This window comes from Acomys russatus, chromosome 14 (assembly GCF_903995435.1).
Source record: "Acomys russatus chromosome 14, mAcoRus1.1, whole genome shotgun sequence".
Lineage (NCBI taxonomy): Eukaryota > Metazoa > Chordata > Mammalia > Rodentia > Muridae > Acomys > Acomys russatus.
Window position 1 is genome coordinate 47,443,586 of NC_067150.1, and position 21,562 is coordinate 47,465,147.

At 41.4% G+C, this 21,562-nt stretch overlaps 1 protein-coding gene across 7 annotated transcripts in view; it reads right to left on the reverse strand.

Annotated features, from left to right (window-relative positions):
• The window catches only part of Peak1 (pseudopodium enriched atypical kinase 1), a 213,995-nt gene that overhangs the window by 36,573 nt on the left and 155,860 nt on the right, over positions 1-21,562 (reverse strand). For all 7 annotated transcript variants that reach the window (XM_051156500.1, XM_051156501.1, XM_051156504.1 and 4 more), the window contains one exon: positions 12,878-16,125. In XM_051156500.1, the coding sequence (XP_051012457.1) occupies positions 12,878-16,005 (3,128 nt within the window). In that variant the 5' untranslated portion in view covers positions 16,006-16,125. The remainder of the gene's footprint in view (positions 1-12,877; positions 16,126-21,562) is intronic.

Sequence of the window (21,562 nt, forward strand, 5' to 3'; positions counted from 1 at the left end):
TTCCCACCTCTCCTGTCCCCGGGAGCCAGAGCCTATAATGGAGCTTCCAGTTCACTACACACTGATGGCATAAAGAAAGACCTCTGGCTCTGTTGGCTTAGAAAGAGTATTTCTGAAGCTGTGTAGCCATTAGATTTCCAGCCTTACATTTCTGTCCAGGCACATGCATAATTTTTATAATAGAAGACTGGTAAGAAGGCACCCCTTCAGATAATCCCTTAAATCTGCAGTTGGTGTATGTTCTAATAACACACAAGTAAAAAACTCTTACAGAAGCTTGCAGGCTGGAGAGACAACTCAGTTGATAAAGTACTTACTGCAAGAAAAGGGCATGCCTTCAGATCTCCAGAACTCATAAAAAGTTGCACACAAGTGGAATGTGCTGTGTCCCAGCACTGCGGAGGCAGAGAAAAGCCCTGGGACTTGCTGGCCACCTCTGGGTTTGGGTACAGGTCTGTAGTCTCAGCTATTTTGGAAGCTAAAACAAAAGGAATCCAATCCAAGGCCTGCCAGGTCTCCATTGTGACTACAAGGCTAGCCTGGGCAACTGAGCAAGATTGTCTCAGAATAAAAGCAGTTTTAAACGGGCTGAGAACAGCTTGTGGGAAAGTGCTTGCCCTACTGTAGGATAGGTCCTGGATTCAGTGTCAGACAGGCTGACAGGGACCTCTAACCTCTGGGCCTGCTCTTGGTCCTTTTTCTCTTTTTTTAAGTTAGTATATTTATATATTGCATATGAACGTGTGCATGCACTTACTTGTGCTACACACACACACACACACACACACACACACACACACACACACATTTTATTTTTTTTTAATTTTAATTTTTTTTTTTTTTTTTTTTTTTTTTTAGACAGGGTCTCTCACTGAACTTGGAGCTCACCGTTCAGGCCAGATGTACTCCAGTGCAGGGGTTATAGTTGTGCCTGCTATGCCTGCTCTTCTACAGTGGTGCTGGGGCTCAGCTACTGTGAAAACCACTGCCAGAGCAGCTGTGGCTAAACTCTGGAATCCCTGGGTCTGTTCCACATACTAAGACAGAACTTTGCTCTCCATGTGTGAACAAACAAAACATGGATGTCCCAAAGCAAGAAATAAAGACTCACCCGCTGTACTCACTCACACAATTCCCCATCGAAGGGCATTTTCACAGGGTCTCTTCAAGTCTGTCAGCCATGCTCTGAAATTGACCGAGCAGAGGCCACTGAGCTCTGAAGAGTTCCAAGCTGCACAAGCTATGCCAAGACACTCAAATCCCACACCCAGGAACACTCATTGCACCTTGACCTTTACTACATGGGTTTGGCCTTGGAAATGTGCCAAATTCCCTTTGGGGAGCCAAGCAAATGAAAGCTATATTTATTAACCCCTTGAGGACCAGGGCAGCACAGCCTATATAACAGGTTAGAATGCACTGGTATACTAGGTTACCAGTAAAATAAGTGTCAACTATAACAATCTATAAAAGAGTGTTATGAATTTGCAAATGGATGCTGAAATGTTTAATCTGCACTGACAGTCTTAAAAGGAATAAGAACTTTAAAAAACGCATCAATAATATGTCATGTCTTAGTGCTTGACAGAACAGCTCTTTGTATTATTAAAAACAGTAAAAGAGAAAAAAAAGGAGAAGCTCTAAGAGTTGAAACACGAAGACCGAAAAATGAAGACTTGAGATGGCACGAGGCAAGAGCTACGCATTCCTAAATACTTAGCAGTATAAAGAGACAAAGCAGCCAGGAGAAGAGGAGAAAACCTTCCTCTTAGTTTCCAAGTGGGCGCATTAATTGTATAAAGGAGTTTAGATCATTTTTAAAAGAAAATAAATGATAAAAATAATCAGAAAATCTTCTCAAATTCTAACATGATCTTTTATACAGGCTTTATCTCCTGACAAAACGTCTCACCATGTCCCTAGGAGATATTTAATATGATGGAAAACATTTATGTGGAAATTAGAAGCTGGTTCTGTTTCCCTATCACTGATCTTCTGAACAAATGACACCATGAGGAAGGAGATAGCAGAGATGATGAAACTCCCCCATCTCATTCAAGAGACAAGTGAGGGAAATCTTATAAAATGAAAATCATGCGGAATGTAATTTGAGATTTTTATTACATGGTAACACAAGTTGAAATAGTAAAATAACAACTAGGAATTTTTTCAAAGTAAGTACATTTCATATTTGTTTTTATGAAACAAAACTATGTTTAAGTAATGGGTGGCCCATGAGCTTTTTATACTTCTGCTACTAAAATTCCTTTCAAAGAGTCTCTAGCCTGTAACAGAAGGTGGAAAGTTTGTAATAACTATGGTAACGATGTCTAAGTCCTTAATCTTCAGGTTCTGTCAAACTGGCTTAGCCTTTGTCGCCCATCAGTAATCACTCTATTTTCATAAAGGAAGGTGATATGCATCTGAGTGCACAGCTGGCTCTTGGGATCTTTGGGTCCTATATCTTCAATTAGAAAACATCCAGAAAATTGACTGGATCAATACTGGACATATACACTTTATTTTCTTCCCATTATTCCTCAAACAAACCAGAAAAGTACTAGTCACGTGGCATTTACATTGGACTAGGTTATGATAAGTGATCTAGAAATAATTCAAAGTCTATAGAGTCGTGCATGATGGGACACTTCTCTAAGAGCAGTGTGCAGAAAGCTGATGCAGGGATTAAGAGCTCAAGGCCACGTGAAATTACATAGTGAGTGTAAGGCTCACGTAGGCTACAGGACCAGATTCTGTCACAAGGGAAAAAAAAAATGTCTGCAAGAGGTCATATGTAGAATAAACCCTACATCAATTTACAGAGAGACTCAGGTGTCCAAGATTTTGTTTGGAATCCAAGGAAATCTTGAGACCAAACCCCAGAAGATCCCGAAGGGTGACTGTACCTAAAATCTTTAACCAACTTCTCATTAAAGAGTGATTTTTAACTGCAATTTGATATGCTTGACCCAACAACTTACAATTTGTATCATATTTGATACAGAGATTATTCTTCTGAATTCATAGAACAAATGCAAGGTGTTCAAAAGCAACAGACACATTGCTACAGATCTCTGTTATCTAATAAATCCCTTGAAGGTTAAATCTCATCAGTCTGCAATATTCATACATAATTCAAGGTTACGAAAACAATCTCCCATGCGAAAGTGTGCTTGCTATATACCCAGGTGGTAGGATTAATCATTATAGCATCAAATGAAATAATCCTTTTTTCCTAGAAAATTTGTTCAAGACAGATTTTTGTAAGAATTTTGTTAAATGTCTGAATGTACCTTTTAAAGGGTAAATCAAATTTCCCGTCAGAACATATTAAAGGCCTTTCTGTATCTAAGTATTTCCATAACTTTAGTTCAACTTTAAGTTTCAAATTCAACCCCCTTTTGTTCAGCTTGGAAGGAGCAGATAATGAAATCAGCATTCTATAGGGACTGTCTGTCTCTTGGGGCAAGCAGCATTCTCCATTTTGCCTGCCAGCTCTCTTCAGCACCTACAGCCGTTTCTATGTGCTCAAAACTACAATAAATTAGTGCAGTTACAAGTAGAACATTATGATAGGCAGATTTGGCCCCAGGGGTCCCGCTCAAACTAAGGCACCAGCCAAGGACAATACAGGCGGTAAACTTTAAACCCCTACCCAGATCTAGCCAATGGTCAGAACAGTCTCCACACTTGAGTGGAGAGTGGGATGTGACTTTCTCACGTACTCTGGTGCCTCATATTTGACCATGTCCCCTGGAGGGGGAGACCTGGTGGCACTCAGAGGAAGGACAGCAAGTTACCGAGAAGAGACTTGATACCCTATGAGCATATACAGGGGGAGGTAATCCCCCTCAGGAACAGTCATAGGGGAGGGGAATAAGGGGAAAAGGGGAGGGAGGGAAGAATGGGAGGATACAAGGGATGGGATAACCATTGAGATGTAACAAGAATTAAAAAAAAAAAAAAAGAAAAAGACTCTTATCCCTAAAATCTGGGCACCAGAAGAATGTTTCATGGCTCTGTTTTTGGTCTCCTGAGTTTTTCCCTCTAGGGTATCGAGGGGCAATGGACTTGGCAGGAGTGGGATCAGTATCAGCCTTCAAGGAGAGTAATCACATCCACCTTTACAAGTGTGAGCAGGGAAGAGAGGGGAGAACCAAACCAATCAAACTCTGTTTCTCTTTTTATCTCTACTTCTAGGAACCCCCACCATGGTGACATTTCTTAATCCTATCTTGGTTTCTGAGTCATCAACTTGACTTTGCCACATTTCCCAATCACTGGCATTCTCAGGTGGGGAAATGTGTCTATTGATGACTATCTGGTAGTCCAATTTCCCACTAAGCCTCCACAGCTTTTGAAAACGTCAAATTTCTTATCCTGAACCGAGATTAACCTTTAACTGAGATCGGACGAGGTCCTGCTACTGCAGAACAGAGTGTGGTCAAACTCAAGGAGGTCCTGTGTGCTCCAAGTGCACACGGGATGCCGCAGCCAGGTGCAAGGTCTTGAAATAGGCTCTACACAGGGTCTACATACAAAATAAAAACAGATGTGATAGCCATTTAAAGTGTTTTCAAGGCACTGGATTGCATGTCAGCAAAGCAACTAAGAACACAGGCCACTTTAAATCACTGTCACTTTCATAAAACTAAGAAAAGTCACAGTTTTAAAATCCTGTGAAATACAAAGTCAGAATGGCATCTGTGCAAATTAACAGCAGATACATTAGTTTTGGGGGGAAAAAAGCACTAAAATAAGGTTGCCATTCTTAATGACTATGGAAATCACTCAGCATTCCCATTTCAGCCTTGGTTTGCTTTTGAAGAACGTGGTGAGAGATACATTTCCTGAAAAGACAAGCTCTTAGGAAAACATGGCCAGCTCTCACCAAGGGCACTAGCCTAGGGAGGAGATGGGGTCCTGGACTATCTCCATAGGCCCAGAAGCACTGGAGAAGTGCTTTGCTCCAAGAGTCAGGACAGGGAGAGAAGTTTGTGCACCTAACAAATGCAATGGGGGAAGGAGTGCTGACCGAGCTTTAAGAGCTCACGGGGCAGAATTTTACTCAGTGCTGCATATGTCATGCACTTCCCATTTAACCCACCAAAGTGTCTGGACATGGAATCAAGTCCTCTCATCTCACAGAGGAGAAAACTGAGGCTGAAAGAAGCAAATGGCCAGAGACCATCCGAGGATGGAGGTGGCAGAGTGGGCGTGTGAAGTGATGCTGATCAACTCTGATGCCCACATTCTTTCTACTATTCTAGGAGTGTAAGGCAAGGGGTGAGGGGAAGCACACTGTACAGACCCAATGACTGCCTGATTTTAAGAGTGCTTTGAAAGGAAAATTGCTTTAATTGGAACAGAAGGAGGTGAGGTGTAGTTCATGAAACAAGAAAGAGGGTCATGGGAGTAGGGCACAGATGTTGAAGGAAGAGGAAAAAGATGGCACTAGAAGACAGGTGACATAAATGTAGAAGAGGGACACAGTGGGGAAGAGGGGGCCAGCTGGAGAGCATGGGGGTGGGGAAGGGGAGTTGGAGATGAAGACCAACAAGAGCAAACTGCATGAAAATGTCATAATGAAATCCATTACTCTGTATGTTAATTTAAAAAACTAATAAAAATAATGGATAAATTAAAAAAAGAAATATGAAGTAATAATGATTATAGATGTGTTCTATTTTGAAAAACCCTAAACAAGCCAAAAGAGTAATTATTTACATTGCAAAAGTTTTTCTTCAAATAGGAGCTGCTCTTGCATAGAATGTGTATAGGTAATTGTCCTCCTAATAGTAATCACCTCCACATTTACTGAGTGCTAGGCACAGTGCTTAGATACACATCTAACAATGGCGCCCTAGGCAGGCTTATTCTCATTACAGCAACAACTGTAATAACAGGAGCCAAAGCATAGATGGTATTTATCATGTGCCTTTTCTAAACCATGTCCTCAGAGGTGGCATTACTAACACTTGAGCAAGATAATTCTTTCTATTGTGGAGAGCTATCCACACAGTAGGGTCATCCCAGTACTTCCCGCCTTCTTGGCTGTGATAACCAAAACATGTCTCCAGACTTTGTCAACAGTGTCCCTACGAAGCCCTTTACATAAACTTACTCATGTTATCCAACAAAACCTACAAGGCAGGCTATCTCCTCTGACGAAGGGGCCCTACCAAAGGATCATGTTCATTGTGTTTGAGAGACAGAAAACTGAAACTCTGGGAAGGTTATGGACAAGGAGGTAAGAAATGGGAGACAGTCCAAACAGGCAGGCAGAGGTTTATGGAGAGACCTCATTATTGTGGATAAACAATGGGATTTAGCCTTTAAGAGAACTAGGCTGTTCTAAAGAGACAAAGAACAGGAGACTGGGCAGGGAGAATTAGCAAAATACCTCAGTAAAGGAGGTAAAAGATGCTTATAAGGCAGACCAAGTAGACGCAGAAATAAGAGTATAGATGCAGGATGTATTTTGGAAGTTTAGTCAACAGGACTTAGAGGAAGGGACAAGAGAGGAGCCAAAGATGAGTCAGCTTTCTGGCATGAACAGATGGATGGATGGTGGGCCATTTACAAGGAGAAGACGGAACACATTTGTAGGGAATAATCAAGTTATGTCTCATTTGAAATACACTTTTCAAGTGAAAGCCTACATATAAGTCATGGGGAAAATGTGAAGGGTGGAGATATAAATTTAGGAGTCATCAGAATGTATATGTAACATTTGATGCCAATTATGTTCGGCCAGTAAGACTTAAAAAATCTTCTCTGGTATATGGGTAAGGTTTTGAGCTACACACTGAAATAAAAAGGAAGTGACACCTGAGATTTGCTTTAAAATAAACGAGTCAGGGGAAAGATGAGGTAGGAAGGAGAAATGATATGCAAATTGGTTTTTTTTAGTTAATTTTTTAAAAATGTGTGAATGTTTTGCCTAAATGTCTGTCTACTGCACACATGCCTAGTGTCCATGGGGGCCAGAAGAGGGGTCAGATCCCAGGGGATTGGAGTTATAGATGTTTGTGAGCTGCCAGGTTAGGGGCTAGGAATGGTACCTGGGTCCTCTGAAAAGCTGCCAATGCTCTGAACCATTAAGCCATTTATCCAGTCCTACAATCCAATTGATTGTTAAAAAGAAAAGAAAAGGCTCACTATATAGCCCAGGATAGCTTAGAACTCATGATTCTATTATCTTCCTGACTCAGCCTTTCTGAGTGCTGGGATTATAAACTGTACTATCCCTAGAAAATGGAAAATGTGGCTTTGTGGTTGTAGGGCTCAGGACCCCCAAGACCAAGTTCTCAGCACAAAGGAGATTTATTTGCCTCAGTGGGAAAAGGAGCAGGGAACAAGAGGCAAAAGCAGGAAATAAAGGATGAGGAGAAGGGGAAAGGAGCAAGGGAGAGGGGTCAGGGGTATTTGTCCCACAGCAGGACAAAGGACTACCTTTGAACAGAGAGGAGACAGATGTGGCCCATTGGCAAATGGCAGTTTATAAAGGTACAAAAAGAAACCTAGTGTTAGGATGAGGTGTTTACTTTTAATTGTGTACTTAATTAGGTGATCCAAAGGCAGTTTTGATTACTGGACTTCAATACTTTGATAGCTAGATCTTAGTAGTCAGCCTTAGGAGGAGGAAGTGGCAAAATAAGGAAATAGGCCTTGGTGCCTAGATTCAGAACGGTCAGAATATAATCTAACAGTTTTTAGCAAGCAGAGGGCATTGGGAGAGAAGGGCAAGGTCTGTCAGAGCCATGTTTTCCAACTGGCTGGGGTCTCTTCAGTGGTTTACACACACACACACACACACACACACACACACACACACACACACACACAGAGTGTATATATATATATATTTACATATATATGTACATGTGTATTTACTTTTGTATATCCTTAAAAATTTTCTCTTCTAAACAGTTTTTTCAAAAGTAAAGTGACCCATTTTAAGATGGTTTTCATTAAAGCATAATCCTGTGCTATCAATTCCAAGGATACAATATGTATTGGGGAGGCATGGAAGGAAAGGAAAGCTGAGCACCTGGAGGCCTGTGAACAGGAGGGTAAGGCTAAACAGGTAGGAGGATGGCACAGACAAGGAAAGAAACCTTATTCAGAACCGCTCTTCAGTTCTGGTTACATAAAGTGTAACTGGGACAAGAGGCCAACTCTTATTGTTACACATCTACCAGAGGCTCCGGGGACATCTATTTCCTCTGTGTAGCATCTCAGCAAGGTAGCTGTCATTCTTCCTGTTGAACATGAAAGAAAACCTTGGCTCAAAAGAAGTTAAATTAAGTCTGTGGTAAAGTCAGAATTCAGATCTTTGTCAACTCCAGTACTTGCATTCCCTGCTACCATTGCCTGTGTTATGACTACCTCATTCGGAAAGAGTAGGCAGATAGCACTCTACAAGGGGCAGTACAGAAATTCCCAACTAGTCCCCATGCAGACTAATCATCATGCCAAGTTCTCTTGACCTAAACCAGCTGGAGGGAAAAGATGTGTAAGGAAATAATGTTGAATCAAGACTCCATTACTGTTACTAGCACCATTGACAGGGAAAGCTTTATCTTTTAATGCAAAGCTCATAAAAATAGAGACGCACAAGGGCTCTTGTATGCATAGGCTGTATCTAGTAACATTTATGTCAGAAACGAAAACCAAGACAATTGAAACATAAGATAATTCAGAACTTTAAATATTTTTTCAAAGTCTGGTACCCAGCTTAATATGACAGGCAAATTTCTCTGTTTGCTTCTGTATTTAATCTATGGAGATATACTGCTGAACTAAATGCAGGGAAGCAGTCTCATCTAGTTTACAAGTGGAAAGTGGGTATACGTTAATAACCTTTGAGATAAGCTCAGCCACTTGCTCGAACTTGTTAGAATGCCAAATAGCTTTTTAAATATTTTTTTGGATACAGGGTTTCTCTGTATAGCCTTGGCTGTCCTGGAACTCACTCTGTACACCAGGCTTGCCTCAAACTTAGAGATGAGCCTGCCGTTGCCGCGGCTGCTGGGATTAAAGGTATGCAGCACCACTGACTAGCCAAATGGCATTTCTTAAATGTTGGTTGCAGTGTGGGGCCTAGAAAAGAATTTCTGTTCTCAGTTACATCAAAATCCATTTGCATAATTTTATAATGGTTACATGGGCAGCCATTTGGAAACAACCTTCAAATGTAGATGCATTCCACTCTAGGATATTAACAAACAAACGATTGACCTTGTTAGTGCCACCACCAACCTCATCTAGCAAACGTTTTAAGGATTAGGAAGCTGTTAAGGTCAGTGCTGTAGAGAGGTGTCTGCAAACTTAAGTGTTATCACAAACACAATTTGTCTCCTTGGAAGTGACCTGTCAGTTTTCCTTTCCATGGTCAGTATAAGAAGGTGCTCAAGTTCCTAACCAAAACTGCCCAACGCAACCAGTTTTACAAGGGCTTCCCTTAGGATTCCTGGTGTGCACCTGAAATACACTCATGTACTTGCATTTCAGCATACAAACCCAAAGCACAAGTAACCAAGGGTTGAAGTTTAATAAAATTCACTGCTTAATCTTAAGTAAAACTGATTTTTTTTTTTTCCTTTTAAGTTCCTAGAACAATTTGGTGCCATGGCTTTGTTTGGGCTTCAGTCCCATTAGTTTTACCCAGATGTGTTCTGCACTGTGAATGCAAAGGTCAACAGAGTGAAAAGGAAATGTCTTAGCATCTGTGTTGGTTAGTTTTTTGTCATGTGACAAAATAATCTGAGACAACTTACAAAGAGGAAAGATTTATCACGGCTTATAGTTCAGCCCATGGTAACTTGCCACCACTACCCAATACTCTCTAAAAGCCATGTGCCTCAGAGACTCCCTTCAAGGGGCTCCACTTAACGGTTTCTTTGCTTCCTAGGACACCCATGGGCCGGTCACTCAGATTTAACGCACAAGCCTTTTGAGATAGATTCAAGACCCAACCTAGAGTACAGCATGAAGACAGTCTCTATTTGACTTCACATGGATTGTATGTGAAGAACCATGGAACTACTCTTCTTTTCTTTTATTTGACAATAATTTATGGAGTGCAATGTGATATGTATATATGTATGTACGTACGTACGTATGTATACATATATAGCAATACATGTATACAACATAATTAAACGAAATTAATAAATATAGCTATCCTTTCATATACCTTCTTGTGATGAGGCATAAAATATGTTGTGTTAGAAATTTTGAAACACACATTGTACTTACTATTGTCATCATGCAGCACGATGGAGCATCAAAAGTCATCGTAATGGAAAGCCTGTGTTCTGGACTAACATCTGCCACACTAACAGTCTTCCACACTGCCCAGCTCCTAACACCATCTGCATCTGCCCTTCCACACTGTCCTAGGTTCCGGGGAGCTGTTTTTCCCTTTTATGAGTTCAACTTGTTAGCATTCACTATTCCTTATCCTTTCTAGCTACACATCCTGCTTCTATTTGCTTTCTTCCTCCTCCTGCTTGCATTGTTAACTAGTTGATAAATGACAAAAATGTGTGTGTGTGTGTGTGTGTGTGTGTGTGTGTGTGTGTGAGTGAGAGAGAGAGAGAGAGAGAGAGAGAGAGAGAGAGAGAGAGAGAGAGAGAGAGAGAGAGAGGTGTGTCCAGGCTGGCCTTGAACTCCCAATCCTGCTGCCCCAGTTTTCTGACTGATGGAAATACAGATATGTGCTTCCACACTCAGCCTTCTTATTTGTCTTTTAAGATCTGGTTCCAATTTCATTTCTGAGAAGTCAATTTAAGCTGATTAAATCACTAGGTATTTTGTGCTACTTTATCATTTTGTACATGAAGCACTTACCACACAGGACAGAGGGGCTACTAACACTTTTAAACATCTAATATGCCAGACTCTGGACAGCCTATTTGATACCTTCTCATGAAATGTTCAAATTAATTCTATCTGATAAGTATCACTATAGCCCTATATATTGAAGGACCAGAGAGCCAAAGCTAAAGTCAAACCCAAGTTCATTATTTCAGCAACTGTCTTTCCCCCTATTTGTTCCAAGGCTAATGGCACATATTCAATTTATGTCTTTGGAACACTCAAATAAATGTTAGAAATAGTCTAATACCACAATGAAAGGCTCTACAAGTCTCTCATCATTCAGGCCCCGCAGTCTAACCATGAGAAGGGTAGTTTTCATTCTTCATTCTTTACAGACAGTTTAAATTTGGCATCTTCATTTAGTTATAGGAAAAGTGTATTTTCATTTCTTTCAGCTGTGTGTTCCCAGGCAGGGGATGGCAATTTAATGATCACATTGCCATCAAGCCAGAAACACAAATGTTGACATTTGATTGTAATGTTTCCCCTCTCAAAGTTGCTTCAAGTAAATATCAATGACAATCCAAGTAAATGAGGTAATTATTTAAAAAGCAAATGGAGTACAGTTTTCAATATACATATTCATGCTTTAAACTTTCCACAAGGCTAAAAAGTAACCTATTGAACACTTCTTTTTCTACTCACTCTGGGACACTGTGAAATGAGAAAATGTAAATGTGCTTCTAAGAACAGTTCAGGATCCCAATCATGGCTTTATTTATGTACCTTTAGAACAGTGTTAAGACCAATGAGTCTAAAGTGTGGCTCAACAGCATTAGCCTGTTGGATGTGCAAAGACAGGACTCAGACCAAGTGAATTGGAAACCTTAGGAGTTGCCAGGCAGTGGTCGTATAGTATACATCTTTAATCCTAGCACTGGAGGGGCAGAGGCAGGTAGATCTCTGAGTTCAGGGCCAGACTGATCTACAGATCAAGTTCCAGAACAGCCAGGGCTATGCAGAGAAACCTTTTCTTGAATGCCGCCTCCCCAAAAAAGAAAAAAGAAACCCCTGGTATGGAATCTGGCAGCGTGTTTTAACACCCTTCTGGACAAGTGTGAAACAGTCAAATCTTAGTGCCGTGAAGCAAATGAACTGCGGCATTTGGATTCATGGACATTTCATAAAAATATTTAAAAAGTCAGTAGTGAGAGGTCTGGTATGCCCAGGGCTTGGGCTGCCTCAGGTCCACATACAGTGTAGTATAGCCACAGAAAAGAGTCACAGAAGAAAGGCTAAGCCATTATTTGGCTGTTTTCCAGGGCCTGGATACATCTACCACAGCCATACTTAAATAGGAGAAAAGTCATTTATTGATCTGCAAAAGCTATATGCCATCCCAACTTCTATTTCTTTCTTTTTTTTCTTTCACTATGAATGTCTATTTTTATTTCTTAAATTTTTTATTATGTTTCTTTTTTAATATATACATTTATATTATTACACATGAACCCAACTTCTATTTCTTACTTCCCTTACACATTAAGCAGTCTGTAAACTGCTTTCTCTCTGCTCCATACTTTTGAAAAGAGACACCAATAAAAAACTAGATAAGAGTAGTACATATGAGGGTAACAGCTTGGTAAGAACCATAAGGAATTCCTTTGAACTTTATTTCATGTACACAAGAGAAGGAACACTCCCTTTGCTCCTTACTTATTCCACCTCAGCACCCAGAACATATTACACATGGATATTACAGTGCTATGAATCTGCTTCTCCTATGTTGAAGCCCCCTGCATTTACTAGAATGTGATGCGCTACTTCAGCTGGAGATTCAGGGCCATAAACATTGTTCAGTGCAGTGTGATCGTTTTAATAACATTCTAATCTAGGCATGTAGTTGTCGAGATGGATAATGACCATGCAGCGCTTCTTACAAACGGAAATGGCTCTTGCGCAATCTTAAAAGATATAAAAGAAAACGTTACTAGCACGTGAAGATGTATTTAAAATATTTTCCTAAATCCGGCCAGTTTTGTTTACATACCTGTGAGCTTTGTCAGGAGGCTGAGCTGGAGAAGAATGGCTACTTCTCTTCTCTTCTGAGCTCCGGAGCAAGACATCCTCTGCTCTCCCTTTCTCTGGCCCAGCCTTGCTTTGATCCATGCTGAGCTGGCCTTGGTCGGGGTCACACCTGTACATGAAGACGATAGCTGGCTTCTCACTAGACTCTCCTTTCGCCTCTGTGAACCAATGATGGCGCTGGACTGGAGGAGGAGGCAGCATGTGGATGACTGTCCCATCCAGGCCCACCAGCTTCCCTTTCTCTCGCTCCTTCTCTTTCTCCTCTTCCTCATCTGCTTTCCGGCGGCGGAAGAAGCTCTTAAATGATATCCAGCGCTTAGGTTTTGCATCAGCTGCCCGCCTGCTGCCCTCAGAGTGCAAGACTGACTCAGCTTCCGTTGATCTGGTGGGGCTGGTTGGCTTGGTCCAATTGGTAAAATGCTTCTGCAGAAGGTTGCTTGCATGGTAAGGGGAGGAAGTAGACCGTGGTGGGGGAAAGGGAGGTGGTGGCTCACTCTGGGCACTGGTCACTAGTCTGGAGGGAGGAGAAGTGATTGGCTTTGTGAATGCATCTTTCTGAATTTTGGTAGTAGGGCTTTCTGTGGTCTGATGTGCCTCAGCTTCTCCACTAGGCTGAGACGTAAAGAGAGATTTGGGTCTGACTGGTGTATTTTTAGGAATACTTTTTGTAGTATCTGCATCTGGAGGAACGGCATAAAGCTCTTCCACACTGCATGCCTTAGGGCTAGACTGAGGTGCTTCTGGAGGAGTTTGAGGGGGCTGGATAGAAGCCACAATCTGAGAAAGCACGGCACTTGCTTTCTCCCTGGTGCTGCTGCCGCTGCTGCCACTGCTGCCGGCCACCTGAGACCCTTGCACACCTTCTGTCTTGGCCATAGGCTCTTGAGTGGGTCTCTGGATTTTTGCTGGGGAGCTGTGGCTGGAACTATAGCTTCGTTGTGGAGAAGACTGACCTCTGTTGAGACAATTGTTGAACTCCTGGACCTTCTGAGCTACTGAGCCTCTTTTACGCTCTGTGCTGTTGGAAAACCCTTTAGCTTGGGGACAGTCTGGAAGCTGGTTAGCGGCATTATCAGACACCTTGCTTTCAGCTTCTATTTCTTCGTAAGTATGGCTTATTACGCTTGTGGTTTTTTCCTTCACAGAGAGTTCTCCACTTGTTCCCAGAAAACTTTTGTAGATGGTGAGATTGTCATATGCATTTGGGTTAATAACAATGGGAACTTTAATAGCATTTTTGGAACTTCGAGCATAGGATGGCTCATCATGAATGATAATGGGAAAAGGTGGCATCCCAGCATTGTTGTAACTATTAAATTTTATCTCAGACAAATTAGGTGACTTAACAGGGATAGTTTTGGAGGAAATGTTTGTAGCTGTGGGTGAAGTGGGTGCTGATTTATGGCAGTTTTTCCTTGAAGGGACATTTGGCCCAGTTCCTCCACTACTTAATTCTACTTTAGGGATCTTTTGTCGTGGACTGGTGCTGGAAGTCCACACTTCCTGGTATCGGATGGCACTGGATTTTTTGAGATGGGCATTTATTTGCCCTGGTGTCAAGGCAGGTGATGTTACTGGAGAGTTTGGAGTAGAAGATGACCCTTTTATCTTGGGGCGCCCAAGGTGCTCACTGGCCATGGCTGCTGACACATCCACAACAGTATATGGCTTACATAGTGGCTGTTCCAGATTTACAACACGGTAGGGTTTGGTTTGCTCTTCGGCAGGGACGAGGCTTATGGTGACTGCTTGGCCAGCAATATCTGTAGAAGCTTTGCTCTCTGGCTTCTCAGTTTGAACTGCAATCTTGCCGTCCTTCTCCTGTAAGCGGAGAGCAAGGACGGCTTTGTGTGTCTCTGGAACTTTTGCTGAGCTTTTAGAAGTCACCGCTGAGTCCTTCTCCTCACTATTACCAGGAGGACTTGCATGGTTAGACTGGGTTTCTGCCACGTCTTTAGAATTTCCAGGGTTAGCAGGGGATATCACTCCATTACAAATCTTCTGGGATGAGCTGCTGGCTGTTTCAGAACGTGACTCTTCTGTAAAAGAGGAGTCTGGTGATGTGGAGTCAGAGGATGCCATGCTCTGAATGCTTCCTGGACCGTAGGAGACCCCAGAATTTTCCTCATAACCATTAAGTATTTCATCATAGCTGTCATCATAGTCAACAGCACAGATTCTCTGCAGTGACTTATTCCGTAAGGGGACGGTATTCCATTTTTTGCTCACAAAGAACCGGACTGGAGACAGCGTGTTTGCCCTGAAGTTGGCAAAGCGAGGCTGGCCCCTCATGCGAATCTCCATGGCTAAGAGTTCCTCATCGCTCTCATCCCAGCTCTCATGCTCCTCCTCCATGGCACTGAGAAGCACATCTTCCTCACTCTCCTCACCACTTGAAAACTCAGGGTAGCAGAACCTGCCCCCTTCATTACTGATGACCTCTGTGCTCCCACTCAGAACGACATGCTTGCCCTGAGAGTCCTTGATGCTCCCTATCATGCAGCTTGGTGGGATCTTCCTTTCCAGTGACCGTTTGTAGCAGTCATTTATCCTGCCTAAGAATGTTTCTCTGGAGTTTGTTTCATTTCCTGTTCTCTGAGGGGTGGCGTCCAGACCCGCTATCTCCTTCAGCACCTCAGTTAGTCCATTGTTGTTACTGGCTATCTTTTTTGCACTGTCATTCTTGCCACACTGCTGAGGAACATGGCCAAACCCTTCAGCATCACCTTCAGAATTGTTGTTAAGTGGTTTCTGGCTCAAAGAAGTCTTGTTTTGGTTCCATCCCAGGATGACAGGTTTGTTCTCACAGTGTTCTTGGATGCTAAGCTCACCACACACACTTTGCCCATCTGCCACCATCATAGTGGGCTTCACAGCTATGGTGGGCTTTTTAGCCACGGGGGGCCGGAAATTCCCAGTGTTCCTGATGCGGTGGTTGTTACTATGATTGGCATTAGTTTTCACATTGCCGTGGGTGACGGGTGTCTTCTCAGAGTCTGGAGGAAGCTGGTGCAAGCTTTTAGGTTTAAAGCAATTCTTGCATTCACCAGGTTTCCAAACGTGTTCAGTAAAGGTGTTACAAGCAGACATTTTTAAAAATAGAACTTCACAGACAATGCTTTTTCTTCAGTGCATAGCAAGACTTGCATTTGCATCTGTTAGTTTTCACTTCCCTATGTTGTCATAGCAGCTCTTCTAAGTATGATCAATCTGTGGGGGGAAAGGAGAAATAAACTGAATGCAAAAGGCATTATGAAATTTACCGTTATGAATGATATGAAAAATAACTAGCTTTAATTTTAAACTTTTCTTCCAATTATTGAGAAAGAAAACTAATTTGGGGGCATAATAATTTTTCTTTAGTTAATCAGCATCTTGGAAACTTAGCCGTATGTAGTATATGTGTATATGTAATTTTTGGCTTGATGTATCTATGGAAATAATACTATGATTTCTCCTGGAAAGGGGTGTGTGTGTGTGTGTGTGTGTGTGTGTGTGTGTGTGTGTGTGGTGTGCTGGGAGGGAACCTGGTGCTTCAAGTATACCAGGCAAATGTTCTACCACCTGAGTTCTCAACCCTTTGGATTTGCCTTTGATACTGTTCTTTCTGTGTCAATCAATCTCTGCTTAACATTTTTTGGTCTCTATGGGTTTCTTCTTTCATTCATCCTTAAAATGTTAGCTGCTTAATAGACTCTTCAGATTCAATGCATTAAAATAAATCCCTTTCTTCTTACTTCATTTCTCAACTCCAAACAATACATCTCTTATAACCAGTCCTCCTTCACACACCAAACCACTTTTATTTTACTTTAGCTACTGTCGCTACCTTCTACCTAGACAGTTACCTGGACTCCAAAATAAAAAACATTAAATTGGGGGATATACCTTGTGATTGAATGGTTGTCTAGCACACACAATGCACTGGATTCAGTGTACACACACACACACACACACACACACACACACACACACACACACACACACATACACACACAGAGAGAGAGAGAGAGAGAGAGAGAGAGAGAGAGAGAGAGAGAGAGAGAGAGAGAGAGAGAGAATGAGAGAATATTTTATCTAAAGTAAATAACTTTGAAAACAGAAGGGATTTGGGAGTGGGAGTATAAAGTCAGGAAAACAAAAGATAGATTTTAGTAGATACATTGCCACAGATGTATGTTCATATACAGGCAATATATACTTATAGATATGACTCTAAATATTATCTGTCATATAGAAAGGCAAATGAAAGCCACAATTTGGCACCACTATGAATTTACTAGAATGGTTAGAGAGCTTGTGTTTAAGGGGGAAGTTGAGCATGTGGAGCAATTGTGGGGACTTGGATGGTTCAGGCATTTTTGAAGGCAGTTTGGCAGTTTCTTATTAAGTTAAACATAAATTTGCCTTGACACCTACCAATCTCATTCTTCAGTATTTACTAGAAACAATGAAAATGTCTATTTACACTAAAACCAGTATACAGAGATTTACAGACAAAAGCTGGAAACAATACAAATACTATATGGTGGTAACTACGCAACTGTACACATTTGTCAAAACTCATAAAACGTGAACACTAAAAAAGGCGAATTTTACTATATGTAAATTAAACCTCAATAAACCTGAGCTACAAAAGACAGTGTGGATTGGACAGAAAATAGACTTTGGAGGGAAGAATAAAAGACAAGAAAATGTTTAAAAGGCTGCTATAGGCTTGCTAAGATCTGGAGAAAATCTGGCCTAGGGTGTGATCAGGGAAGTCACAGACAGGTAGGTGAAAGAATGACTGGACTCTGGAGAGGGTTATGTGGTGCTGAGGTGGAGTTCATGCACTCCCACAACACGCAAGGAATTTACCAAGATAGGTAACACTGGCGGAGGCGTTGACTTCTGCCGGGAGGATGATCAGTGCATGCTTTGTGAGCATGCATGCAACCAAGGAGGCTGTTGAGTTTTACCAATCTAGAGCACAAGGGAGAACTCTGTGGATCTCATCTGCTTGGGGATTACAAATACCGAAGCATTTTCTAGGGTTAGAAGAAAGTAAAGAATGGCAGAGAATAAATTGGGTCCTGGCTCTGTGGCGAGCCAGGGAGAAGAGCATAGCTAGCCCTTTCTCTCAGAAAAGGGCAAACACAAGTTACGTTCAAGGTAACAATGAGGCGGAAGCCAGAGAGAGAAAACGAGTGTTTCATATGCTTCTGAGAGGTCCTGGGAAGTGAGAACTTACGCGTCCCATTAGATATAGCAGTACAAATGCAGGATGGCCTCTCTACAATCTGTGCAGTAGGGCAAAGTGACAACAGTGATGGATAACTCTTTGGAAAATATTTGGGTGGGAAAATTTGGATATTCAGAAAGGAGGTCTTGATTTTAGGATAGGAAAAAGTAGATAATGTTGAGTGGTAATACTGGGGGAAGACAAAGAATAGGAGAGGTACAAAAGGCAGGAAAAGAGAACAATTCAAATCTGAGAATGTTAGAACTGACAAGGCTGTCTTTTCATTCCTGTTGTCTGATGAGCCAGTGGTTCTAAAGACCAGAAAATTCCCCTCCCAGAACTGAGACTTAAGTCTACACTATCTAAATTTTGTTTATAAAAGTTGTGTATACAGTGTGTGTACGTGCTTGTGGAGGTCAGTGTTGTCCTCACACCCAGACAGTTTGTCAGGCTTCGCAGTAAGCAGGTTTCCCTGCTTAGCCATCTTGCTGGCCCTAGCGTATGTTTAAAGTTGCCATTTCTCTTTTTGTTAGCTTTACCCTTTTGTCTAGTATAGACTTCCTGAAGAAATAAAAATAAAAAGAAGAAGAAGAAGAAGAAGAAGAAGAAGAAGAAGAAGAAGAAGAAGAAGAAGAAGAAGAAAGAAAGAAAGAAAACAGAAACCTTGTGTAATCCTATTATTCAGAATTAATTTCTATTAGCAGTTCGAGACATTTCTTGTGAGTAAGCAAGTTTTTTTTTAAACTTTTTAAAAAACATGTCCTGTATACTTGGCACTACATGACATTGACTACAAGAGAGTAAGACAGCCTGTTAAGGGACTACATGTTTTCTTTGTAAGTAGTATAATATGTTTCATTTTTCCCCAAGATTAATAAATATGAAAATAATTTCCCATTCTAAGTATAAGTTAGGTAAATCAATGATGGCTGTTGACTTGATTAGCAGCTATCACATTAACAAAATTGCCAAATGAGATTCATCAAGAACACAATCAACTCATATCAGCACTGTGTGCCCTAAAAACCCATCTTAGAGCTGCTGCTCCTCTGAAAGCTCTGTGTGCATCTGCATTTATGCTGTCATAAAGCCAAGAGATGAGCCCAGCACACACCTCCGGTAAGCACCAGATGGAGCTCCTGTCTAAGCCATAAGACCTGGACTCGGAGAGCTTCATTTTAAACACCAACTATGTTTGGAGACAGACATGTTCAGTTGAAGATGCTGTCAAAACTATTTTAACTTGATGCAGGCTCTTGGAGAAAGATGCTATGCCACACACAGGTCCACCCACAGCCCAATCCTCTGGCTAATTTACTGCCTTTGTGGAATGACTTAAGGGCAATCAATAAAACCTAGCAGCTTGCCCAGCTCAACCACCGCACTCCCCAAACAGGAAACTTGAGTCACCAAAGTCATGTCTGAGACATTATATAAAAAAAATGTATCTTCTGAAGCACATACATATGGAAACAACAGTCTATGCTGATGCTCTTTGCTTATTTGCCAGAAAGATCAGATAAAGAATATCAAAATGCAATGTTTGGTTAAAAAAAAAAATAAAGCTCATTTGCTTGTATATCCTTTATAATCTTTTTATTTAAAAATTTCATAACAATATATTTTGACCAATATCCAGCCCCTACCTACCTACCTTATTGTTCTCTCCCTCCTTCTCCTACTTCCCCTCTTTCCAAAAATAAAACAAAAATGAAAATCATGTAAAACATACAAAAACTAATAAGACAAAATAAGACCTAAATGAAACAAAAAGCACCCCCTTTAGAAAACTCCAAACCGCAGGGAGCCTGTTTTATGTTGACTGCCTTGGAGTGTGGTTGATATACCCCAAAACGCTCTGCTGGAGAAAACAGATTTTCTCCTTTCCTAGCAGGTATCAATTGCAATAGCTTCTTGGCTAGGGATGGGACTTGTGTTCACTTCTTGTCGGCACTGGGATGACTCCAAAGAAACAGTGTCCAGATACACATTTGAACTCACAGAGACTGTGACAGCACATGAGACCTGTACAGGCTCAAACCAAACAAAATTCCTTATAACCCTCAAGCAAATCCTCCAGAGGAAATGGTTGATGGGAGAATTTAATGGCTGAAGCTGCCCCCAGAAGCTGGCCAGGATCCTCTGATCTAGGATTCTCGTTTGTAACTTTCAGGATGAAATCCCTCCCAGTTACAGAGAAAGCTACTCAAGAGTAGGCGATTCCACGCAGAATCAAGAAGGCCTTTTAAGAACCCACTACTGCTCTCTGCTCTCTGCTTCTCTACAATGACTATAATTAGTTTGCTTCTTGTACAACAGTTTCAAGTAGACTTAACACAAAACAACCAAATTCACACTGGGTTTCGATCTTGGATTAAACTGCCAGCATCCAGAACGTGGGCTCCTCATGAAGAACCCCATTCCTGTCATTATAAAGAGGGGCTGTGTGGGTGGTCTGTAAACACCATACACAGTGCATTCCTTGAAGGCAACCAAAAGAAACCTGTCAATAACAAAGGAATATGAGGAATGGACTGCTAAGCTCCTCCCCCAATCTTGCAACTCCTGAAGGCCATTAGCTCTATCTATAAAATCCGTCACATTTTTACAAGGGCAGAGTCAAAAATCCTCGGTGCTGTCCCTTGGCTTTTTTCGGACACACTCTGAGGAGCTAGGCTGCATGTCATCCCACAGTAGCCAATCTCTATGATTCCAGGGTGAAAAAATCATAAAGCAAGGTTCTCATTAGGATCTGTAATGGAACATGTAATCCACTTATATATAGTTAAAAAAGCAAAGGAAAATGTGACAAGTATCCTACATCATTGTTCCAACCTTTCCTTCTTCCACAGTGAAAAACGTTGACCAGACACCATACCAGATGCCAAAACCTTCAGCATATGACTAAAAGGGTGGAGAGGAAGTGGAAGCAAAGCTGCAGGAAGAGGTTTGCAGGAGATAAAAGACAGCTTCAGTGTGGAACACAAATAGAAATTCTATGAGAAAGACCTTCTTAACTTGAAATCTGGCCTGATGATGGTGGTGGTTGTCGTCGTCATCACCATCATCATCATCATCAGTCACAGTTCCTGAATAGGCAAGCTCTTATGAGATAAAAGTTCTCTTAGCTGAAGAAGAGATCAAAGTAAAACATGTTTATTTGTATATCTTAAAGCTCTATTACATGACAGAAGCAGCCCATTCCCCTCCAGCTGTTCTAAGCACAGCAGTCATTATTATGGTAGTCATCCCAGGCAAGAACTGAGTGACAGTGAACTACAGAGCAGCAACACAGCTCGGTTTCTCTTTGACAAATCAGCCAAATGTGATTAGTACTACTCCTAATTATAACTTGATAGCAACTAGTTTTAATATTAAAGTACCAAAATGTTCTCTGGATTTTTGTCAAACTTCTTCGACCAT